Genomic DNA, 25,922 nt, shown 5'->3' with positions numbered 1-25,922 from the left:
ACAACTGCTAAGATACAACAGCGTAATACTCAAGCTATAAACACATCAGACAAGAAACTCTCCAAAGTTCTTGATAATGTCTCATCTGTTTTAGTGGCAGCGTTATTCTGAGCCAAATGTGAAACAGTTCATGTATCCTGACTCTTCCCAAAAGACCTTGTCATTCTGGAATTCAGTTCCTTTGGCTGCCTTCCCTGATAAGTGTAAGAAAAGTTCAATTTTTTTCTTCTTAAGGATGGAAGTAACATTTTCTTGCAGCTTTCTCTGTTTTGTGGAAGCACAATTCCCACGGTGTACCTGTTTGAGTATTTTCTGTTACTAACGGTAGACACTGATCTGTGAACTCTTATTGTGCAGTTTATACACACTTAATTAGTTCTTAAAAGGATTAGCTTGAGTGATAGGCTCCAGTAGTTTTGAGAAACAGTCCATGAAATATTTCATCATAAGCACTGAAAACAAGACCAAAGATGTTCACCTTCTAGCACATTTGAAACAGAAAAAGGTAAAAAGAAAAATCTGATTCATGAAAAATGTGTACGTGTACATATGCACTGGCCATGAACTATTAGAGGATCAGAAGGACATACAAGAAAAGTATGCCACTTGGGGGTAAAGGGCTTTTGAAGCTCAAAAAATGAACAGGAAGGATGTAGCAGAACGCCCTGAAAAGAATACAACAGATTGAAGAGCACTAAGTAGTATCTTGAGCCTTCCTGCCTAAGTTTTCTACTTCCTTGTTATTTTCCCTCTACTAACAGAATCTAGATTTCTTTTATGAGATTGACCTCTTTTGGAAGTGTTGGACCCTGGAAGTCTTGTTAGGGCTATCAATTAAAGTGCTTGCCTCCTCTACCCTAAGTTTCCCAGGACTCCCTCAATCATTTAAAACAAACAAACAAACAAACAAACAAAAAACATTTGGGACTGATTCACCACTGAGCTATTAATTTCTCCTATGTAAATCCCAGGACAATCTTGGCCCCCAACTTTTCAAAGTATGGTTTAAGTTTATGTCTAATCCTGTGAGTTACCCAATACTAGATTTTATTAAGTACAACCAAAGTTGAAATCCTGTTGTTTGCAACCAAGGGAACCCTACTTGATACAGGGTAACTGCTCTAATAAAGAGCATGACAGAGGCTAAGGAAGCTTTTGAAGGTAGTCTGATATCCAGATACTTTATTTAAAATCATCAAAAGAAACTGCATTAATGACTGTTTAAATTGCTGGCCATGGTACAATTACTAATTAGGATTTCACATTTCTATGAGCTTGTAATGAGCTAACATTTTTTATGGCTAGGCTGATGACGTTTTGTCCCTACAAACTCTATATGGAGGTCATCTTCTTATCTCCATGACAGAAATAAAAACAAATGAGAACGAACTCAAATAATAGGGCATGGCATGCTACAGGATGAAATCAATGAGGGAGTGTTGAGCATAGCGAAGAATGTTACAGTGAATTTTTTTTTCATTTAATTTGTTTATGACTTTTTAAAAACTCCATTTATGAAATTCAGCTATACTAGGCAAACCACATGTGGTGACTATTTCAAGAAAAAGATAAAGCAAGTAGATAATGCAAGGAGAAATACAGTGGAGCACTAAGAATTCGGTGAGACATTTCAACAAATGTCTCAAAAAATGCAAAGCAAAAATGAGAGACAACTGCTGATGTACAAACAAACCTAACAAGTGCTTGAAATGGAAAATTAATTTTTTAGCTAATCTTGCCTTCTAATTTTATATATGAGGCTTGATGACCCAGGGAGATGAACTGATTTGACCAAAGCATGCGAGGGTAGATTTCCTGCATGGCTCAGATGAGGGAATCTCTCTTTTTATGAGGAGAATGTTTAATTCCTGTTCAAACTGAATGTCAGCAATATAACTTAGAGAATAAAGAATAAGATTCTCTTAACTATATGCATGAGAATTATATATATAAGAACCATTTGTAATATGTGTAGTAGAATGTATAGTATCCTATTACATGTTCTATTGCTTGTAATAGAACATAGATTAGTGACATATATGCATATATGTTGTTTTTAAAGTTATCTCATTACTTTAAAAAATATTATAAAATTAAACTTTTAAGAAAAGATATCCAGATAATAATCAGGACAAAGCCACTTAATGTTTATCTTTAATATCCAAGTGTTTTGCAAATATGATAACCAAGTAGAATCAGAAAATTCAGGGTGTCTACACTGCCACACAGGTTAGTTTAGCAGTTACTCAACACCTCGGCACTGCGGACATTCAGGCAGGGTAAGTTCTTTGTTGTGGAGGCTGCTCAATGCACTTATGGGATTTGGCAGTATCCCTGGCCTCTACCCACAAGATGCTAACAACATGCCAGTAGCACCCCCTAGTTACAACAGTCAAAAATGTGCCCTGACATTGCCAAATGTCCCCTGGCAGGGGTGAAGGGCAGAGCTGCTCCCTGGTTAAGAAACCAGAGACATCAGGGACTATAATAAAACAAAATCAATTTCCAGCTGAAGGAATCTATTGAAAAGCAAGCTGTGATTAGAATTATATTGGTACTTTAGCTCAAAATATACCATGGCTAGAATCATCTTTCTTTTGTGGCAAGATGACCTAGCTGTCTAATACAGTAGTTATTAGCCACATCTGGCTATTAGCACCTAAAATATACCCACTCTGAAGTGAAATGCTGCAATAAGGACACAACATAGGCTGGATTTTGAAGACTCGATATGAATATATTATTGCAAGTAATTTTACTTGCTCCTTTTAAATTTGATTCTAAATTACATAGGTGGCTCCTATTCTATTGGACAGCCCTGGTCTAAAAACTTGAAATAATTTCATATTTTTATTTAATAAGATAAAAGTCTATCAAATAAGCCAAAAAGATTTGGAAGGCTTTCCCTTTCAACAACCCTATGAAATAAGCTTATTTTTGAGCACTATAATTCTTTATTGTCACGTCTAAATGTTTTTTCTGCTTCTTTAAACCAATTATTTCTATTCCAATGCTTTACTCTCAGTGTTTCCATGGTCTCTTTTCTGGCTGTTGATTTGTCTTCATGCTGCACATCACCATTCTCCTGCACATCGGTTTCTTTCACACACTCAGGAGCTTTCCTCATGGGACGCTGAGATGTAGCCTCCATCATACTTAAAAAATCATATGCAGGGAGAGGGGGTTTCCATTCCTGAGCAGGCAAAATTTCTGGAAGGAAGATGCAAGGGTTAAAGATAAAGAGATATAAAATCATCACATGAATGAATATACTAGAAATAAAAGTATACTTCTAAGATATCAGTTTCACTTATCAAGGCAAAACTACTTTATTTTACATTCTCTAAGAAATTTGATATATCTGTCATTATTAGCCATTTAAAATTTTTTTTTAATTTTTATTTTTTGTGTTGCATTTATAAGCTACTGTATTATAAAGTCGAGTATTAATAGGAAAACAAAAGGCTCAGAACCTCATGGCCAATTCAAGTTTGTTGAGGTCTGAAGAAATAGCAATATGTATATGACATTATATACAGAGAGGTACAAGTTAAAATGAAAACATCTCCTGCTTTCCTCCTTGTCTCTGTGAATGTCTTTATTCCAAAGAACTGTAACTGTTTTTTATGAATCATTCCAGAAAAAAAAATTGGAACATACTTAGACAGGTACTTTCTCACATTTAAAGTATTCTCCACTTTTGATTAATATCCTTTGCAAATAGTTTATGGAAATAATTATAAAACTAAAGACAAAAAATAGTTTTAAATTGCTTCAGAATCAACTCTATTATAAACAGTATTTGGGTAATTTCTTAGGTGGCTTCATGACCGTGAATCCCAGCATTATTTTAAAACAGTGGTCACTAGAAGTGAAAATGGATTTAGCTGATAACATATACATAAGATAGATGTAGCAAACAGATTACATAAAACAATTTGAGAATTTAGTTGCTTGTTCAAAGTACAATTTTGAGAAGTAAGCTAGGTAAGGGAAAAATATTTTAAGAAAACCTCATAATGCACAAACTCCAGAATCTCTCAAATAAAATGCTTTAAAAGTTTAGGAAATTCATTTAAATCCCAATTTTCTAGTGTGGATTAAAGAGCACAAATAAAAATCCACCTAAATTTGTATACAGTATATCTGTACTCCATTATATAAAATCTTAGTACATAGATGTTACTATCGGCGAATTAAATTTAGGTTGTGCCTATAACTGATGTTTCAAAATTATAGTGTTGCAGGTACAAAAAAGACAAATGGATAAAACATCTTTTTGAATATAATGAATAGGCAAAAATACCATAATTTTTAATGTATGCATCAAATATCTTAAATTAGGGATATTAAAGCATCTTTAAGAAAATCCAAATTTAAAGCACAGCAAATAATAGCGATATTTATTTCTTACTGTAAATATTGCTACTTGATGGCTCATCATTCAAGACAATTCCAAATGCCTAAAACCAGACATCTCAGTTCTACTAATTGTTTGTTTAGGGAACTCTACAAAGGTCTTAATATTTTCAAATGCAAGTAAAATTCTACTCTTATCAGATAAAGTTAATAAAAACATTATTATAAAGTTAGTAATGACAATAGCTAACATGTTTTTGAGGGTTTACTATATACATCAGGTAATATTAATTTAATATTTATAATCCCAGGAGTTAAGTATAATTATTAACCCCAATTTTATAAAAGAGAAAATTAAGAAAAAGGTCAAGAATTTGACCAAAATTAAATGTAAATTAGAGCTCAGCTTGCTTCCTTTTAGCTACAGATGTTACAGGAATAACTTAAAAACAGGAGCAATGACACAAAGAAAAAACGCAAACCTCTCAATGGGAGAGTTGACAAAGACATTATTAACAAAATCACAATGGAAGACATCCATCTCTCAAGAAATTCAGAAGAAAAATTCTGATGCATTCCATAGATTAAAAAAAAAAGTAGAATTATATGTAATGTTTTGATATAAAAGAGTAAAACTTACTGATATGACTTTCTAGTCCTGCTTCTAATTTCTTAAGCCACAATAAAAGGTTTTGTTCCGTTACAGCCTGATCTGAAGGAAATGCGAATACTTGTCCACCTGAATGCAAATTCACAACAACAAGAAGAGGAAGTGGAGGCAGCCTGTCAAAATACACCTGCAAGATTTCTCTCCCCACAGGAGTATTCTTGCTATAAAAGGAAACATTGAAAATGTTAATACTTCTATAATAAAATTTTGAAAACAATAGCTTGAAGAACATTACACTTTAAATATATTATCATATTAATTTTTACTTTATGAAAAGATGTTTGTAAAACCCAGAGGTCTCCAAGTAAAAATGATTTTTTAGCAGAAGCCATGCATTTCTCTTAGTAGAAAAAATGATAGTCAGTGCCAGTTTTAATGAAAAAACAGGCACAGTTCAAAGGCTTGTCAATTTAGGTTTGATATAAGAAACACAGTCCTTCCAAAGTTACTCTACTGTATTTGTCAAAAGTTTTTCTATGGACATCAATTACTTTTATAATCAACGAATTTATTACTTAGAAAAACATTGAGCCCAAAAGCAAAGGCAATAAAAAAAAATAAACAAATGGGATCATAAGCAAAACTAAAAACTTCTCTGCACAGCAAAAACAACTTTCAAGAAAATAAAAAGATAACCTACTGAATGGGAGAAAAAAATATTTGAAAAACATATGAGGGTTAATTTCCAATCTATATAAATAACTCAGAAAACTCAATAGCAATAACCAAAGAGATCCATTTTAAAAATGGGCAGGGGAACCAAACATTTTTCCAGAGAAAAAATACAAATGGACAATTGGCTCAACATCACTTAGTACTGGGTAAATACAAATCCAAACCACAATGCAAGATCACCGCAGACCTGTGAGAATGGCTATCAAAATAGACAAGAGGTTACAAAAGCACTGAAGAGGATGTGGCTAAAATGGTTGAGTGTGGTGGTGGTGAAAATGTAGGCTGGCCCAGCCCCTGTATGAAGATTTTTCAAAATATTAAAATTAGATGTTCACGTGACCCAACGATTCCAGGTCTGGGTATATAGCCAAAGGAAATTGAAAAAGAACATTGAAAGAGATCCCTTGTTCCCTTGTTCAATGCAGCATATTCACAAGCAGCAAGATACGGAAACAACCTAAGAGTGTATCAACAAATGAGTAGTGAAAGAAGATATGGCTTTCCTGTGCAATGAAATACTATTAAGTCATGAGAGAGAAAGGAGTATTGCCATTTTAATAAAATGGATGGACCTTGAAGGCATTATGCAAAGTAAAATAAGTCAGAGAAGACAAATATTGTGTGACATCATTTATATGGGAAATCTAAAAAAAGGTCAACTTCATAGAAGGAGTAGAAAAGTGATTACTGAGGGCTAGGAAGTGAGGGAAATAGAAGAGTTTAGTTGAAGAGCACAAATTTTTAACTATAAGATAAATAAGGTCTGAGGAACTGATGGTGCTTATATTTAATAATACTGTTCTGTATAATTGAAATTTGCTAAGAAAACAGACTTTAAATGCTCTCCAAATATGTATGCATACATACATATGTACATATATGTATAGTGTATGTATGTGTGGTGATGTATATGTGGATGAGTATACATATAGTGATGGATATGCTAATTAACTAGGTGGTAGGAATCCTTTAACAATTTATATATAGCAAGTCATCACTACTACACTTTAAGAATTTTATCATAGAATCTAAAACAAGATCATATTAGACCATCTGAGGGAATTTAATTACTAAAATGCATGGAAATATACATTGGTTCTATAACATTAACCCATGATAGATGTAGAGAGTTTCATTAGTGGCAATGTCATAATAATTATACATTAATTACCTTTACACATTAAAAAAATCTATATACTTACATATTTAACCAACAAGGGGTAAGTGAATCCAAGTGCTGATCTTTTACCAGCGTCAATATTGCTTTTTCATATTGAGGATTTATGTTACCATCACTGAATAAAATAAGTAATGGTTTCTGAAGTCTTAAGTATGTGGGAAGATTTTCCACAGTGATTTCTGGCTGGAAAAAAAAAAAAACTGTATCAGATCAGCCAACATACAGAGAATAAATGAAATTCATGCCATTTTTGTTATTTGTAGCAATATTCACAGAGCTAGAAAGGTTTATGCTGCAGCTAAATAAGCCAGGAGGAGAAAGTTAAATATTGCTGGTGTCACCTATACATGAAATATGCAGGAAACAAACAGCAGGTCAAAGACAAACTTTAAAACCGGCCCTTGAAAGCCCAACATAGAACTGGGCATCCAAAGGGGCTGGGGGAGGGAGGGGACAAGGAACAGGCTGGAGAGAGAGCACAGCTCACTCTTTGGGGGGGGGGGGCTGCTTTGCTGGTGGGTGTGCTGTGTAAGGTGGCTATACCTGAAGAGGGAGATCCCACACTTCCAAAAGCTAACAGCAGTGTAAACCTTGGTACTTCACTCGGATTTTTTTTTTTTTTTTAAATAAAGACAAGCTGAGCTCTTAAAATCTTTTAATACCTGGCCCTCCCTGCTGGTTCAACAGGTTAGGACGCAGTACTGCAAGCTAGTCGCAGCTGCTTCAGTGCCAGTTCGATCCCCGCCCCAGAAGTGACCCACATGGTGCAGCAGACCTCTCCTGTCTCCCCTGCTGCTCCCCTCAGCAGTGTACTTCGTCAGTCTGCCTGTTCTGCTCCCCACTCTGTCTCTGGTGAAACCTCTCACCACCCCTGCACCTCTGGCCTGCACCCCAGTTCTGTGTGCATAAATAAATCTTTCTAAAAAATCTTTTTAACACCTATGATTACTTAAAATTAAATTTTACGTTCTAATATTATGGGGTTTTTTAATAAAAGACATATTAAAACAAACTTAAAAATCAATCTAATTTCTCTTGGTTTCAAAATAACTGAAAGAGAGAATTTAGCAAGATTAAGGAATCTTATCCTTTTACTCTTTTTATTAAGAGAGAACAGTCATTTTTCACCTGTGGAGGGCAACTTCTCTAGGTTGTTAACATGAACAGGAAAGAGCAACAAACACTGCTACTATATTTAGGAGAAAATATAGCAATGACTTATGATATTAAAGTCTTCAACCATTTTCAATTTTTAGAAATAGAAAAACCTAGAGTAAAAATGAAAACAATGCACAACTTTAAACCAGAGACATTTTATGGTGGTGGACAGGGCAATGGGATCAGCACTGGGATGGGAAGAGTGCATGGGACTATGGTGAAGGCACATGGGACTATAGTGATGGTGGTGGGAAGCCCATAGGGGTTACGAATGAAATGAAAAATGCACAAAAGAAGAACGATTAAAAAAAAGGCTGAAAAAAAAAGAAATAGAAAAACCTACATTTTATGCAATTGGAAACTGAAGTACAGAGAAGTTAACATGCGGTGAGTAGGGAACTGAGTGAGGAAATGAAACCAGGGAGCCTGAATCTCTGGAATCCAGTTGCTTTAATACCAATGTTCAGCCTAGATTAAGTAGTTCAACTGGCCACCAGCCACACTACTCTCCATGATAAAAATAACCCAAAGACATGTAAACTTTTGGCAGTAGACTAAAGAGGCTGTATGCATAAATGAGTGAACCATAAATCAGAGTGAAATAAAATAAAAACCATTGAATCTCTAGTTTATAGAACATCATACATTCTTTGTGCCAACAAAGCCAGAAAATCATTTGTTATATTATCTTTAACTGATTTAGATTTTCCCACTTCAAAAAACATACTTATTTTCAAGTATACTCACAAATTTTTCCAAAAATGCATTTGTTATTACTTGAACTATGTCCTGAATGTGGGTGTTAACTAACGGAATGCTCTCTATTTTGCCTTCTTTGTGTCTGGCAAGCAGCAGGGCTGGTAGAGGTAAAGCATATTTATTTGATCTGTGGAGAAATGTAGTATTAAAATTTTCAATCAAAATATAGCAAGTCATCAAAAACATTAACAATTAACGCAGAAGATTACAGTGGGGGCAGTGGGCAAATTGGAAGTGTTACCACTAAGTAAAAAATTAATTTTAGACAAGCAATCTTCTATATGAGGCTTTCTGAGGAAGTTCTGGAGCCTTGGCAATGCTAGATTAAAAGACAGCAAAAGATAATCTAGGCAGAATTTTTTTTTATATATAACTTACTCATCAAGTAAATGTCTAAATTGGATTTGAAACACCCTGACTGAATGGTTCAACAACATTTTAGTTTGCCATACAGCTGAGCAAGGAGATGGGCATTTAATAGAAGCCTACAGAGTATGAGCATAGGCATTATAAATTTTTAGTGAATCCTCAGGATAGTTCTATTAAGAAGCCACTATCAGGCCTACCTGGTGGCCTAAGGGCTAAGTGTCAGCACTATCACCACTACAGCCTGAATTCCATCCCCTGGCTGGCTCTGCAGTCTTCCTGTCTCACCTGGTCTGCTCCCCCATCTTTCTCTGGGGAATCTTCTTATCCCTGCACCTCTAGGCTATACCCCAGTTCTTCTACACAAAAATAAAAAAAAAGAAGGAACTATCACCCCTATTTTACAGATAAGGAAACCCAGACTCAAAGTGATGAAATAACTATTATTCTGCTACCTTCTTTTTCAATTGCGTAAAGACAGGCAGAGTATTATTTTACAGATCTATTCTTCTCTATAGTTAGGAGATCAATAAACTTACAGTATCAAAACATCTTCTTTAGAATAAATTCCAATGATAACCCATCCCCTTAGGTAGTTTCCTGCCTCAGTGAAATCTTCTTTTGCTATAAATACAAAAACAGGACAAAACCCAGAAATGTTTAAAATTATGTGTGTTATTCAACAGATGAGCAGGTTTATCAATGGAAGTGATTTATTAATTACAAAGATAAGTGCAGACCTTGTATAACTTAGTTGTTTGAAATCTGTGTTCTTTTTATTTCAGCTGATTACTACAGAAATGTAAATTGATATAATGCAACTATGGCTCCCAAACCAAATACACTCTAAATGTAATTTGTAAGATTTATGGCACTCTAATTATGGAGATTTACTGAATAAATATTTGTTGCTTTTTTATTAATGCTAAGGCAGGTAAATGGAGACAGCTGACCTACATACGGTCAGGATAGAGAAGCAGGTACGTGACATAATATACACACTATAATCACAAAATATTAAAGTGTCGATACATGTAGAAAAAATAAAAGACTAGAAATCTAGTCTTCTGAAAACTCTTTGTTAGAGTTCTGCAATTATGAGGGCTTTGTGTCTTGTGTTTTTATTTCCAGGATCTTCTATAATATGTTTCTGTTACTTTTGATTTTTGATGCATTTGTACATTAGTCTTCATTTGTTATAAGTTACACATACTCAAATTTAAAATTATTGTTTCTGTAGATTTCGGCACACATTTTCATAAATCATAACAAATTTTGGATCATGCTAGTAACATCTTACAACACAAAAAGCAAGTTTGAATTAAATAGCTGTGGAATAATAATGAGAGAACAGCAGAGCTGTACTTATAGATATGATATATCTTTGCCAAGTGAAAGCCAAGGATAGCTCGGCTCACTGCAAGAAGGGAACACAGGATCCAAACAGAAGCAGAAAGATAATGATGGAAGAATTGAGTCATAAAGTACCTTGTAATCTGGGCATGTTGAACCCCAAAGATCCATACCTTAGCAGTCAGCATGTATACACCGTGTGAACATTAGCATTTCAACATCAGGTAACCACAGGGTGATTTTCTTTTAAAAGTATGCATACTTTCCACAAGATTGAAAAACACAATGCATTTATGAAAGGCCAACAGGAACTCATTTACATTGGCTTTAACATGAGAAAGTATGAACCCATCAAAATGTTTTCTTTGGCCAATGCTGCACCAAAGTAGAAAAAAAATTACAAAAAAAGACTTAGTGTCTACACTTCCCTTTCTCAGTTCTGACAATAACTGATTATCTACAGCAACTACATAACAGAATCTGTTTCTGCTTACCTTTGTTTTCTAAATACAACAGAAAATTACACTAGAATTGCCACATAATCGCTTCACACAGAAGAGGCCTTTCTACTCATGAATATGTTTCGTAAGGCTCTTCATGAATCCACTTATTCATAAATCCCATCCGTGTGGGGTGGAAGTGTACACATCAGGTGCATATCCCTTTCCAATAAATCAGAATGTAAATTCTTCCCTGAACATTTAAAACCAGGCATGTTCTGGGCCCTCCTGGTGGCCCAACGGGTAAGGACACAGCACTGCAAGCTAGCCAGAGCCACTTCAGTGAGAGTTCTATCCCCAGCCCCGGAGGTGATCCAGAAGGCACAGCAGACCTCCCCTGACTGCCCACTGCTCCCCTCAGCAGTGTACTTCGTCAGTCTGCCTGTTCTGCTCCCCACTCTGACTCTGGTGAATCCTCTCGCCCTTCCTGAACCTCTGGCCTGTACCCTAGTTCTGTATGCATAAATAAATAATCTTAAAAAAATAAATAAAATCAGGTATGTTCTTCTCTTTGGTGAAAACTGTATCAATCAGGCAGAATATATAGCAACCCCAGACATAAGGAAATATTCAATTATCTAATAAAGTTTTTTTTTAAAGATTTATTCATACAGAACTGGGGTACGGGTCATCGATGCAGAGGGTGAGAGGATTCACCAGAGACAGAGTGGGGAGTAGAACAGGAAGATCGACAAAGTACACTGCTGAGGGGAGCAGCGGGGGTAGGGGGTGTCAGGAGGTGTCTGCCGCGCCGTGTGGATCTCCTCCAGGGTAGGCGGGGATCAAACTCATGCAGAAATGGTTTAAGCTTCTTAGTGCTGTGCTTTAACCCACTGTGCCACCAGGGAGGGCCCTAATAAGGTTTGTTAAGCCACTGTAAAAGTATTTGGGGTATAACAGTCATGATGATCTACAATATTTTGGTGTTTAGCCATAAATAATTTAATTGCAGACAAGAGACAATACATTCATTTAACATTACTGTTTTTTTTCCACTATTACTATTGAATAGTCTTATTTATACCTACTTTTAAGATCTACTTTTAAACACTAGATCTACTTTTTTTTATGCATACAAAACTGGGGTGCAGGCCAGAGGTGCAGGGGCAGTGAAAGAATTTATCAGAGACAGAGTGGGAGCAGAACAGGCAGACTGACGAAGTACACTGCTGAGGGGAGCAGTGGGCAGGTCAGGAGTGGTCCGTGGCGCCATGTGGGATCACTGTCGGGGCTGAGGGTTGAACTAATGCTGAAGTGGCTTTAGCTTCTTAGTGCTGCACTTTAACCTACTGCACCACCAGGAAGGTCCCTAGATCTACTTTTAAGTTGTCAGCAGAAAGAATAAAGTAAGACTACTGCAAGTAGAATCCAATCCTAAAAGCAATCCAAACTCTTAGATCTTTGCTTCTATTTAAGATTTCTTTATACATACAGACCTGGGTACAGGCCAGAAGGTGCAGGAGCAGTGAGAGGCTTCACGAGAGACAGAGTAGGGAACAGAACAGGCCAACTGACCGAGTCACTGCTGAGGGGAACAGCAGGCAGGGTAGGACAGCTCTGCTACACCATGTGGGTCACCTTCCTGGTTGGAGATCAAACTTGTGCTTAAGTGGCTATGGCTAGTTTCTTAGAGCTGTGCTTTAACCCACTGAGCCACCAGGGAGGGCCCAGGATAGAAAGACCTTATGCCAAAGGACATATTAAAAGAATCAGGCATAGAAATCAGAATGAAGGGGTGCTTACCAACCAATTCTGGGACAATTGGAGCAAACTAACGATAGTAACTGATCATCACCTATTGAATAAAATAAAACTTGGGGGCCCTCCCTGGAGGTGCAATGGATTAGGACACAGTACTGCAAGCTAGTGGCAGCTACTTCAGTGTGAGTTCGATCCCTGCACCAGAGGTGATCCACATGGCGCAGCAGACCTCTCCTATCTCTCCTACTCCTCCCCTAAGCAGTATACTTCTATCTGCCTGTTCTGCTCCCCACTCTGGCTCTAGTGAATCCTCCCACTGCCCCTGTACCTGTGGCCTGCACCCCAGTTTTGTATGCATACATAAATAAACCTTTTTTAAAAAAAAGAAGAAGAAGAAGAAGAAGACTTGGGTAACCATAAACAAATGCAAGGCAAAGTTCTTTCTCACAGTAATATGCCAATAAATAATGTAAAGAAATTATAAAGCTAGAAAATTTCCACTTGGCAGATATTACAGTAATAGTTTTTTGAGCAATGGATCTAGAAATGGAATACAAAAATACAATGAAAACTGAGTGACTCATAGTTTTAAATTATCTCACCATAAGATATTTATTAATTACAAAAGAAAAAATATAGTTACTTTCCAGATTTCTAGCCAATCTACCAGTAGACAGACAATAAAGAGACATTTTTGTCCTTATAGAAATCACATCATATTAGTCTTCAAACATTAAAATCTATTTGAATAACAAATCACTATCTGACCTAAAATAAGTGCCAAACAGATAACAGCAGTTAGCTTTTTTGACACACAATCATATACATATAAGTTAACACATTCACAATAGCCTTTCATTGTCATACATTTTCTCATTCAGTGGACACTGAAAGACTAGCAACCATTATGCGAATGTCTGCAAACAAACAAACAAACAAACAAGAAGGGAAGAGGACCTAATAATACCTGACTGGAAAGGCTGGGAACAATCAATTGAATTAATAAAAAGATCGTATCCAGATGCAATCATTCTGGATCACTAGAATTACCTATATATGAATTAAACATTATGCTTTTGACTTCAGTAGAGAGGTAGTTACATGCAAATGTCATCATCATTTGTACAGAAATATGACCAAATGGGCACCTATGTTGACCTCCTATATAAAACAGTATGATAAATTTCTCACAGCACTTACCATCAAGGAGTTTTCTGAAAGTGAGTCAGCATCCTAACTCTAAATTGCCATTTATTAAATAATGATGATTAAGATGTTAAAATTTCACCATTCTGTTTCTGTTCTTATCAGATTACTTAGGGTGAAGTTTTATTATCAATACCTGTGTTTTCTAGGTAGTCTATGTAATTATTTCCTACTTTTTCATTGCTTGGTTTTTATCTTTGTTTGAATGATTTTATTGTATTTGTGCTTTTTATTATCTGAAGACTAATTATTTTTTGAAACATGCCTAGTGTAAATAACAAGTGAAAACTTCCAGGCAACAGTAGGTTAGGTAGATAGAAGGCAAAGTCAACCGTGGGAACAAAAACATTAGAAATGGAGAAATAAAACACAGGCTCACCCACTGCATGATTTTTCATAAAGACCACAAAATAAAAGGCTATGCTCACCACGGATTTTGTCTAAGAAGATAAACCATAGGATACACATTAATATTCTCAGCATTTTTTCCAGTAAGTTCTTTTGGCTTTTACTTTAAAAGATATTTAACACCAGGTAGAGGGGGCAAATTACCATACTTACATTTGTAGTAGAGAAAAATGAATATGTAGTTAATATTATCCACTCTAACACAAATAGTCACAAGTGCTAGACAGGGGAATCTCTTCTTATACCAAAATTCTTTAAAAATTTTCAGTCAGAATTTGAAATTCATCTTAAAGAAAATAAAAAGAAGGAACAGTGATGGCTCACTGAGTAAGAATGTTTGCTGGGTGACAGTCAGCATAAGAAACACTAAGGGTTTTGTACCCAGTGAAGAGGCAATCCATAAGCAACAGCCAAAGAAGAGCATTTTCAGCAATACTACAGGTCAGGAAAAAAAAAAAAAAAAAACAACTGCTGTGTAACTTCCATTTCAGAGTAAAATGTGTAGACAAGACATTCCTATAAAGCAAGAAATAAACACAAAGAGCAGGAGTCTAAGAAAATATTAAGTGATAAAGTGAATGGCACAGCAGTTCACTCCAGTGTATTCTTTCATTGGCACCATAAATTTGATTTTCAGGCTACAAAAAAATTGAAAGACTGGTAGCTAGCTATCACCAGGCAAAGAGCATAAAAAGAGCCTAGAACACAAAGCCAAGTCTTGCCAAGTAGGAAAAGAAGAGGGCAAATGCAAGGAAAAACAATTGAGAAGACACGGGAGTAATTACATATACAAGTGTCATTAAAAAACTGATAAAGTGAAAAAACAGAGGCTAGTAAGTGTTGGTGAGGATGTTGGAGAAATCAGAACTTTTGTACACTATTGGTGAGAATGAAAACTGATAAAACCACCATGGAAAACAAGGTGCTTCAGAAAGTTAAAAATTGAATTTGCATATGACCCAGCAATTCTAGGTATATATCCAAAGGAATTGAAAGCAGGGATCCAAAGAGATCATATGTGCATCCATGTATAGTGCAGCATTATTTATAATAGCCAAGAAGAAGTGGAAATAAGCCAGTGTCCATCTACAGAAGAATGGATCAATAAAATGAAGTATACGTATTTGTCCTTAAAAAGGAGGGAAATCCTAAGAATGTTAGAACATGGGTGAGCCTTGAGAACATTACGCTAAGTGAAATAAACTAGTCACAAAAAGACAAATACTGTGTGATTCCACTTTTATGAGGTACCAGAAGTGCTTGCCAGGGGCTATAGGAATGTAGAATTGTTGGCTAATAGGTATAGTGATTCAATTTTGCATGAAAAGCTTCTGAACAACAATGTAAATATATATTATATTAGTTAACTATACGTTTTTACATTATTAAGATGGTAAATTTTTTGAATGTGTTTTACCACATTTGAAAAAAGATAAATAATATTCAAAGCAAGAAGACAATTATTAGAGTAGGACAATAGTATAAATGAAAGTGAAATGAAAATATAAGTGAATATTAAGGCTGACAGATTATTAGCTAAAAGCAATGGAAGCACTCTCAAACTCAACAGATTTGAAAACAAGTTTTAAACTGATACATATAAAATTATTATTAAAGTTAAAAAGCAAGCAATGAAATGGGGGAAATGATCTGAACAAAATGATAAAAGCATAACATCCGTAAGTATATACTAAAGCTCATAACTATTCACTAACAAACAATAAAACTCCATTTTTAAAGTAAATAATGTATATAACAAAGTTTATAGAGACAAAGCTATTCTCCCATGGAAAGTTATCTACTAGCCTCTAAAATCTACACAAAGATTCATAAAAGTATTTTTAGAAGCAAACTGGGAAAAAGGAAAGAACATAACTATTATTTATTGGTAAATAATATTATTTATTGGTAAATGAATAATGGTTTATTCATTAAATCAAACATTATAATATAAAATTTTTGAAGACATTCATCACCTGGAAAAAAAATTGCACTTATATAATGTAAAGTAAAAATAGCAAGATACTAACTTAGAAGTAACCTGATTATATTAAATGTATATATTCAATATATAGTACACAGAAAAGAGGGAAGGAATCACATCAACATTTAACAACTCTAAATATTTAGATGATAGCTTTTGATTTTTTCAAACGTTTCTCTATTTCCAAATTCCCTATAGTGAGTTATCTATATTTAAAGCATTTTAAAACTAGCTAACAACATTTAACTATATATTGTATAAATTAAAAGTTCAATTCCACTTACCTTTTGTCATGGTTGGACTAAATAATCCCAGTACTGACACACTAGAATAGGACAGCAGATCTTTATATAATTCCCCACTTAAATAGTCTTCTGCTTCTTGGACAGATGTTATGGTCACCGGACATGAAATCCTGTTACTAAATGAATATTTAACTACAATCAAATTAATTTTGAAAGAAACCTTTCAGCTGGTAAAAAACAACATTGAATCTATCAATCTCCACTTTCACTGGATTAATATCTGGAGAAATTAAGACAATTATATACTACTCTAAACAAAAAAAAATTACCCTCAATAGACAAAATTTCTATCACCCCAAAACTGATGGAATGTAGACAGGTTCTCCTTATTGCTAATTATCCTTTCATCTCATTTTTCACCTATTCAGTGTATGTCAACAAAGTAATGGGAATTAGACTTTTATAGATCTAAATAACTTAAAAGCTTAGGGTGTGGCTGAATACTTACAGGTGGATAAATTTTAGGAGATCTTCAGTTCCTAACATACCAGCATAAGATATTGGCTGCTTGCCTTCCTTATATATCTTTACAACAGGAAATTCAGTAACATTTTGCTTAGTACATATATCAGTCCAATCTGCACAGTTTACTCTAGTAAGCAGCATAGTGGATTGGCCTAAATAAAAGGAAAATGCACTTTTATAAATGTTAATGAAGAAAACTCAGTCATTGAGAATCATTAATATTTTTATTTTTATAGCCTCAAGTTCTCAGCAATATAAAACACACCTGCTAACACTCTTGCCCCTTGATTTTTGCAATACCTTTCCCTTCTTTCCCACTTTTCTACCCACTCTTGTTTGGTCCCTTTTGCAGACTCTTTGCCAGTCAAAATGGCAGTTCTTCAAGGTACAGCTTAAGCTGCCCTGTCTTCTTAGACAATCTCAATAACCATTAACAATCTAAAATTTTCACCCAGACTCCTCTGTTAAGTTCCATATTGTTTCTCTATTTCCTCTTGCTTAGTAGCTAAAACTAGATATTGTTTCCTTCCTGTGTATATTGATGAACTCTGCTATTCCTGTAGAACTCAAAAAATAAAGTATTATGTTTCCCACCTCCCCACTCCTAAGCCTCTAGGTCTAATAAAATCAAGTTACATATCCTTTCAACACTACCATCTAAATTTTAGTTATCTCTTCATCTGTCCATTTCTCTTTACTAACCATCATTTCTTCTGGATACCTACAAAAGGCTTCTACTTCATCTCCTGATTTCAATGTTTCTACACTGAAGCCTGCGATATCTAGGTAGAATTTGGTATGCTTCTAAAATGAGTTAGCGACAACTTTTCGAAACTCAAATATGTTTTGTTGCCAGCTCATCCCACCAGTGTGTGGTCTTTTTCATCCTTTCAGATCTCTGCTATGTGACCTCTCCACGGAAGACTTCTCAGACACCCTCATTCTCACCATGGCTCGATGCTCTTAGAGAACTGTGCTTCCTCCCTTATCTCATTATGTAATTATGCATACATCTGTGTGATTATCTGATTAATGGTTGTCTCTACCTACTCCTAAGAGCAGGTGCTGTGTCTGTTTTCTTCATCATTGATTTTCCACTATCCGGAAGCAGTCTGTGTATTCACGTTATGGAGGTGAGTAAATAACACACTTCAAACTCACACTTAAAACTTAGGACTTCAGGTACCCATTCTGTCTATAAAATATAATTTCCTCACAACTTAGGAAAATGCATACTAGAATCCCAAAGAGAAATTCCTACTTGTTTGTTAACAGACTATGTAAAGTTCTCCAAAATATGATTTCACTAGGTAGGAAAGTTACATTAGGATGTAACCTAATCATAGTATTAAAATTATGAAATGCAATATTTTAGAATCTTATCAATAAACTTTTAATACTGGAAATTCACTTATATATTTTATTATTTTTTAAAGATTTATTTACTTATTCATACAGAACTGGGGTACAGGCCAGAGATGCGGAGGGTGAGAGGATTCACCAGAGACAGAGTGGGGAGCACAGGCAGATCAATGAAGTACACTGCTGAGGGGAGCAGCGGGCAGGCCAGGAGAGGTCTGCCATGCCATGTGGATCTCCTCTGGGGCAGGCGGGGATCGAACGCATGCGGAAGTGGCTTAAGCTTCTTAGTGCAGTGCTTTAACCCGCTGCGCCACCAGGGAGGGCCCACTTATATATTTTAAACTGTTCTAGATGCAATTATTTATCACTTCATATTTAGTGATAGAAATCTTATTTTCCACTACATGTCCATTATGTATCCACTATGTATACTAAGACAATGTCAGTTCCATAACGTACCCAATAAAAAGGACCCTGATTATTTGTGAAAGGACCCTGATTATTTCTTAATGAACGATTTTCAACTTTTACACAAAAGTCTATCAGTACCTTAATACTGAATATTTACACAGAGAAATCTTCATCCCTTCTATCATCAAACAGGCTAAGTGACTTCACTACCAAGTTCTCTTATCCTTTTGTTTAATCATTTAGTCAATAATACCATGATGCTTGTTCATACAGAGTACCGTATCATATTACCACCCAACTATGGAATACAGTGTAATTACAAATGTAGTTCTTTCCCATTGGTAAGCACCTATAACAGGCTACCACTGCAAAAAGTTTTATGCTTCTTTTGTCCCTGAAGTCCAAGTAGAAAACCTTGATGTTATCTTTAAACTGAAAAAAAAAAAAAATACTGATATATACCACTAAAATTAATAGAAGTTAGTGGTTTGATATTTTTACTTTCTGTCCTGTAAAATAGTTTAATGTTCAATCATTTGAATTTTTATTACATTCCATATACTTTATCAATGCAGTACTTTCAAATGGGATTCTTAATTTAAAGGGAAAAAAGAGATTCTCTTAGTTACAGAAACTAAGTATTTAAAAAAAAACTTGACATTTGCTGCCACCTTGTGACTAAAAATAAAATAGTCTTCATCATCTTGAACTAAAAGATGTAAAGTGGCTTTTCCCCCCAAGTATGAAAGGTTTAGGACTAAATATACAAACTATTACAATATTTTTCTAATTCACAAAGTTGTAGGATAGTTTTCAATTTAGACATACAACACTGTAGGTAGCTTTTCTATGCATTTCTACACTGAACCCCTTATACTTCGAAAATATTCCACTTCTCTAAAATTTAACTAGTAAAAGATTATAAAAAGAAAACCAAGCCCTAAGCTGTTTATCTGATTTTTCATTCTATATCCACATACATCCACATACAAATCAGTCATTGTACTAAAAAATCAAGTAGTCTTTCTTATTTAGTCGTTAAACTGAAAAAAGTAAAAGAATCTTTTTCCATTTTCATTTATTATCTAGTCAAATGGGTTGGGGAAAAGTTATCAGTAAGCTACATTATCCAATTACTATTTCATTATGGTTTCTGTTTTCATCCTCCTTTGACTTTCTTCTGATTACAGGCAAATAACACTGGAGAACTTAAAAGAAATTTTTAAATGTCCATAGACTGCAACTATAAAGGAGAATCTGAAAGCGAATAAGAGGATTTGCTTTTTTAAAATGTTGGGGTCACTCTTAGTCACCACTTCATTTGGGTAATGAAATAATCAAAAGTTGGATCAAATGTGATTAGGAGTTGAATGTAAGAGAAATAGTTCATAAACTATTTTTTAAATCTCTAATTTTATTACATTTAGGGTTGATCTTCTAGAATTGATTTCTTGACTCATAAAAGTCCTCAACAAATAAGTCATATACCAGTATGTGCTTTCTACTAAATAAAACAAAATTTATGAAAGTCTACTGTATTAGCTTTTCACTTAGTCAAAAATGATAAAAAAAAACAAACAGATATTCTGCAATGTAAGATAATGCACCAAGTCCAGCAAGCTAGATAGAAAGAAGGTCCACTAAATAATAAAATAACCTATAAACTAGTGTCAAAAAAAACCACCAAAATGGTGGTAGATACATTCCTAGAGTAACAAAAGAATAAAACTATTTAGCCATAATAGATTCTATTTATAAGAAAAGCAAAGTAGGAGGAAACCATATCAAAGACATAAAACAATATGTTGTGTGTTACTCAAATGCTTATAAAACATTATGCAACACCTAATCCATCATTATTTTTCTCACTAACAGGGGTCCATACTTCTCCCTATGTCTCTGTTGAGTTGGGGGGTATGGACATTTTGATTTACAGTCTATTCCTTGAATTATTTGTTCACAACTGATTCAAGTTTCACTAGACAGCTAAAATGAAAAGATCCTGGCCAATAAAAAATATCCTAAACCATGAAGAGTTAATTAAGTGTATAGCTTCAAGAGCACTGAGATCGTGGTTTCTCGTTGGCCTAAGTGAGACTAGGTCTTACCTGTCACATTTTTCTTTTACAATAGTTAGTATTTATTTAATAGTATTTATAGTAACGGACACAGAGTAGGCATTCAAGATGTTTGCTGAGTGACTGAATTCACTCAAAAAGGTCACTGGATTAACCTGTAGCTGCAAGTATTCAATGTGCTCTCTACATTCTCCTAAAGATAGAAAAGTTCCATGAATTTATTAAACTTGGAGACAAAAAAATAACAAACTGAAGTTTTATATTTAGCTTATTTAGTTTATTATCATGGCAGTTTTACAAATAGTTACAATGTAACACAAGAAAATAAGCATGCCTACCACTGTACAGTACCTTTCAATTTAATTGCCACATCAATATAGGATTGCAGAAATGCCATGGACACTGCTTGCCCTAGATTAAAATAAAAATTCAATGTATTGCAACATGCATATCTCCAAAGCATTTAAAGTTATAAATAACAGATTTGTGGGGTTCCCAAAGTTGTTATTACTTAATAAAAAATTCTAGCATCTAGGACTCAATCTTATTCAAACATGTAAGAAGGTTCCACATGCAACTAATTTTCTACATTCATACTGCAAGGAATATAATTGAAGGGCTATTATTTGAAGATATAGCCAAAATATGAAAACTATAAGAACTATTAATATATTAAAATCACTAGCTTTAATCAAAATCATCTTTCTAAATTAATAAGCTGAACATCTGCCATAATCATTAACCTTCGATTTGTAAGTCAGATATAAATAATCAGTTTTATAACCTCAGAATCAGCTAGAAGGAAATGTTTCAATATATACTTTCTACCTGGGACATAAAAGAGCAATGTCATTTTACAACATGCAATATACAGGATGCAAAATAAAATGTGTCTACTGCAAGTGACCAGTATGTAGTATAATCGCCTCTAAAGGCTCATACTTACAGCCAGCATAGAAAAGCACTATGCTGTCAGAAGTCATTACTGTTGCATTGAATGTCTCTTCTGTTAGTTCCACTGTGAGTTCCAAAGATAACTGTCTCTTCCTATCTCTGTAAACAGTTTCTTCTACTTCATCATCCTGAACATCTAAAATGTCTGAAAAGAAAAAAGTGTAAATATAAACATATGATTAAAATATTTAAATTCTCCCAGGAAAACATATGAAAATTTGGCACTTAATAAAAACTTTGAATTCACAGTATCTAAATATTTAAAATGCATGATATTTAGAAAACTTTCCAGTTTTCTGGTTTCTTATCTCAAATAACATTGAGATGCTTCCTGACCCAGAAACTGCTAACTTTTAATCAGTTCTAAAGCAATTACTTAGAAATGTATGGAAATAATATAATTTTTCCCAATCTAATCAGTTTATTAACTTACTATCCAAAATGGTCCCACCATATTTGACAGTTTTTTTAAATTTATTTATTCATATGGAACTGGGGTACAGGCTGGAGATGTAGAAGGTGAGAGGATTCACCAGAGACAAAGTGGGGAGCAGAACAGGCAGATAGACGAAGTACACTGCTGAGGGGAGCAGCGGGCGGGTCAGGAGAGGTCTGCCTGGCCATGTGGTCACCTCCGGGGCAGGCTGGAATCCAACTCATGCGGAAGTGGATTTAGCTTCTTAGTGCTGCGCTTTAACCCACTGCGCCACCAGGGAGGGCCAACAGTTTTAACTTCCACTATGACTAACGCTGTAAAGATCACCAGCCAAAGTAGTAAACAAAGAAGATATAGTCCCAAACCACATAGTGCTTCTACCTCTAGGAAAATTGGCCAATAACTGATCACTGAATAAATACATAATTATGAAATGTAATCAGTTTATTTTTTAAAAGGTAAAGATACAGTAATATTCTAACAGGAAAATTTTAATTGGGAAATTCAAGATCTACCAGATAGTCAAGAAAAGAATTTTTTTAGGCAAATAGAATAATGCACGCAAAGGCTGTGAGACATAAAAGACTTTAGCATATACTTGATACTAAAGGAAAGCAAATTTGACTAAAATTTATGAGATAGGCTGAAGGAATAAATAACATGAAAAAACTCTAGGCTATGCAGTGGTTAGATCATAAGAGGTCATGACAGTCAAAAATTATTCTAGATTTCATTTTAAATGCATCAGATCACAGGTAGATTTTGAAAATAGTAAAAACTCATGAATTACAGTATATACAAATCTCAAATCATCGAGTTATATACTTGAAACTAAATGATGTCAATATATTGACAAATAGTGTTATTTGTCAACTCTCTACATTAAAAAAAAAATTAAAACAGATAAACAGACCTACCCATTCACCTATTCATCCGTCATCTATGTGTATGGTAAAAAACACATTTTGAATTATAAATATTCTGTTTGTACAAATTAAATGTTGACAGAGAGGGGCATCTAACTTGATTAGGGACACAGTTTCCTAGAAGAGTTGACACTAGCAGAACATTAAATGAAAAATAAAATTTGGGAAGGCTATGAACAGAAGCAGTGGAAGCCTACTGAGCAAACAGAACTGCTCTACAAAGGCAAAGTGGCACAGAAAGAGCACGATGCAAACCAAACTGTGACTATTCACTACATAGCTGATACTAAAAATTATTTTAATTTTTTTCATGTAGTAATAAAATAATTTTAAAAGAAGAATTCTTGTAATCCTGAAATACACAGGGAAAGATGCATGGATAAAATGATCTGATTGAGATTTGCTACAAAATGGTAAAGAGTGGGCAGTAAATGGGATAGGATTATTCCTAGGCCGATGGTGGTTGTTGGCACCGAGTAATAGATACCAGGGATTCTATTAGTTTGCTTTATAGTAAATTCTTCATTCTCTAGGATAACATGTTAAACAGGAAGGGAGTGAGCAAGACAACTTTAGAGAACTAAAGTATTATTTTCCACAGTTTCTAATCTTACACAGAAAAAGACTAGACTCTAGACTTTAGTAGCACAATTCTCTTGCTGTTCATATCTGTGAAGCATAAGTTATACTATATTAATTTTAAGGTTATTTTGAACACTGCCTTCCATGACACTAAACAATATTGTGATTATCACAAAGGAAGAGATTAGGGGTGAGATCAATGGGGTTATTTTAATAGTGATGGAATTGGGACTTTGGTAGTGGGTGAGTGAAGCATATACATGTATAGAAATATGAAACTCTGCTCCCAAAATATTATAGTTTTGTAAATGAATGGTAAATCTATAAAATTTGATTAAAAAATAAAAAGAATCCATTTCTTCACACTTCTTCATAGTCTTGAATCTGAATATACTTTATGATAAAATTAATTCATTGAGATTTCACTGATATTATGGATGCTACGCAGGAATAGGGGGAAGTGAGTAAGCATCACAAAATGTATTACCCATATCTGGATCTTCCATGTCATCATCATCCTCTTCTTGAATTTTCTCAGTATGTATATTGTTTTCCACACGGGATATTATTAAATCAACATCATGTAACACCAAAAATTCCACTGGCATTCCCTGGAGTTTTAAAAAAAAAATGACTAAAACATAACAAAGCATTCTGACATCTTTTACTTGTTTGATGCAAAAAATAAAACTAAACTTTACAGTTTTAAAATAAAAAAGCAAAAAAAGAAATGAATTCCAGAATCACTATAAAAAGCATCAGAAGCATACTATATATAAGGATAGTGGGAATTACTGAAAAAAGATAAAGCAATTTTAAATCTCACTTGTTTCTTGTCAAAACTGCATTATACTTAAGTCACATAATGTTATATGTAAAGTTCACATATAACTAGTCCTGCCTCAATATAAAATGGGAATATATATACATAAATTTATTGCAAACAGGACCAGTCAAAATCATTTTGTTATTCCATAGAAATATTCAAAATAATATTTTATCTGAAATAATTCTACACAATGGTAAATATCTGTTTAACTATAAACATAAAAGTATTATCTCTGCCCCCCACAGGTATTAAATGTCAAATTTATTCCCTTGATTAAATTTCCTTTCACTGATGCCCAGTTATCATATTTTAAGAAAATGAACTTTTAAGGAACTGTAGTATTTTACTAAGTATCCCTGACTATAACTATACATTAAAGCCATAAAAGAACAGTGTTTGTTCTTTGATATCACATAGCTCTACCTTTTTAATACTGTATTCAAAGCAAGCAATTTTTCAGTCTTGCCTAAGTATAATGTAGATACAATGCAGAGGAATCAAAATCAATCAAACTGAGTTTTTTTCACTATATATTGAAAAACTATGGTACACTGTTGTTTTGTTTTGTTTTAAAGATGTATGTATTTATGCATTACAGAACTGGGGTATAGGCCAGAGATGCAGGGGCGGTGAGAGGATTCACCAGAGACAGAGTGGGGGAGCAGAACAGGCTGACTGACGAATTACACTGCTGAGGGGAGCAGCGGGTGGGTCAGGAGAAGTCTGCTGTGCCATGTGGATCACCTCCTGAGCAGGCGGGAATCGAACTCATGCTGAAGTGGAGTTAGCTTCTTAGTACTGTGCTTTAACCTGCTGTGCCACCAGGGAGTGTTTTTATTTTTTTATTAAGTGTTTTTTATTTAAGTGTAAAATTCACACAGAATAGAAGTGGTAAGGTTATATACAGTTTGATGGATTTTTACAAAGCGAATCCACCTTACAGATTAAAATCCAGAATATAAGTACAGAGGCCATCTTCTAGCTTATCCCTAACATTACCCTTCCCCAAAGGTACTCACTATTGTGTCTTTCATCACTCTCTATAAATTTTACCAGTTTTTAATATATCTGATATAATGGAAAGATACAGTTGTGTCTTTCTGTTTAATATTATTTGTGAGGTAGGCCCATGTTGTTACATCTAAAGATAGTTTATTATTTTTTAAAACTATGGAGTATAGGCCCTCCCTGGTGGCGCAGCGGGTTAAAGTACTGCACTGAGAAGCTTAAGCCACTTCCGCATGAGTTCGATTCC

General features: G+C 34.5%; 1 protein-coding gene across 1 annotated transcript in view; it reads right to left on the bottom strand.

Moving 5' to 3' along the window:
- Positions 1-1,177: 1,177 nt before the first annotated feature.
- Positions 1,178-25,922, bottom strand: part of TXNDC16 (thioredoxin domain containing 16) — a 70,878-nt gene continuing 46,133 nt past the window's right edge. The window contains exons 11-20 of the mRNA XM_012724713.1: positions 24,326-24,449; positions 21,887-22,039; positions 21,292-21,351; positions 17,073-17,241; positions 16,604-16,740; positions 9,707-9,791; positions 8,790-8,928; positions 6,907-7,067; positions 5,000-5,190; positions 1,178-3,210 (exon numbers count right to left, since the gene is read on the bottom strand). Coding sequence (XP_012580167.1) covers positions 2,945-3,210; positions 5,000-5,190; positions 6,907-7,067; positions 8,790-8,928; positions 9,707-9,791; positions 16,604-16,740; positions 17,073-17,241; positions 21,292-21,351; positions 21,887-22,039; positions 24,326-24,449 — 1,485 coding nt within the window. The 3' untranslated portion in view covers positions 1,178-2,944. The remainder of the gene's footprint in view (positions 3,211-4,999; positions 5,191-6,906; positions 7,068-8,789; positions 8,929-9,706; positions 9,792-16,603; positions 16,741-17,072; positions 17,242-21,291; positions 21,352-21,886; positions 22,040-24,325; positions 24,450-25,922) is intronic.

Source organism: Condylura cristata, unplaced genomic scaffold, assembly GCF_000260355.1.
Source record: "Condylura cristata isolate star-nosed mole 26May11 unplaced genomic scaffold, ConCri1.0 scaffold00013, whole genome shotgun sequence".
NCBI classification, from domain to species: Eukaryota; Metazoa; Chordata; class Mammalia; order Eulipotyphla; family Talpidae; genus Condylura; species Condylura cristata.
This window is presented reverse-complemented; position numbering and strand designations above follow the sequence as displayed.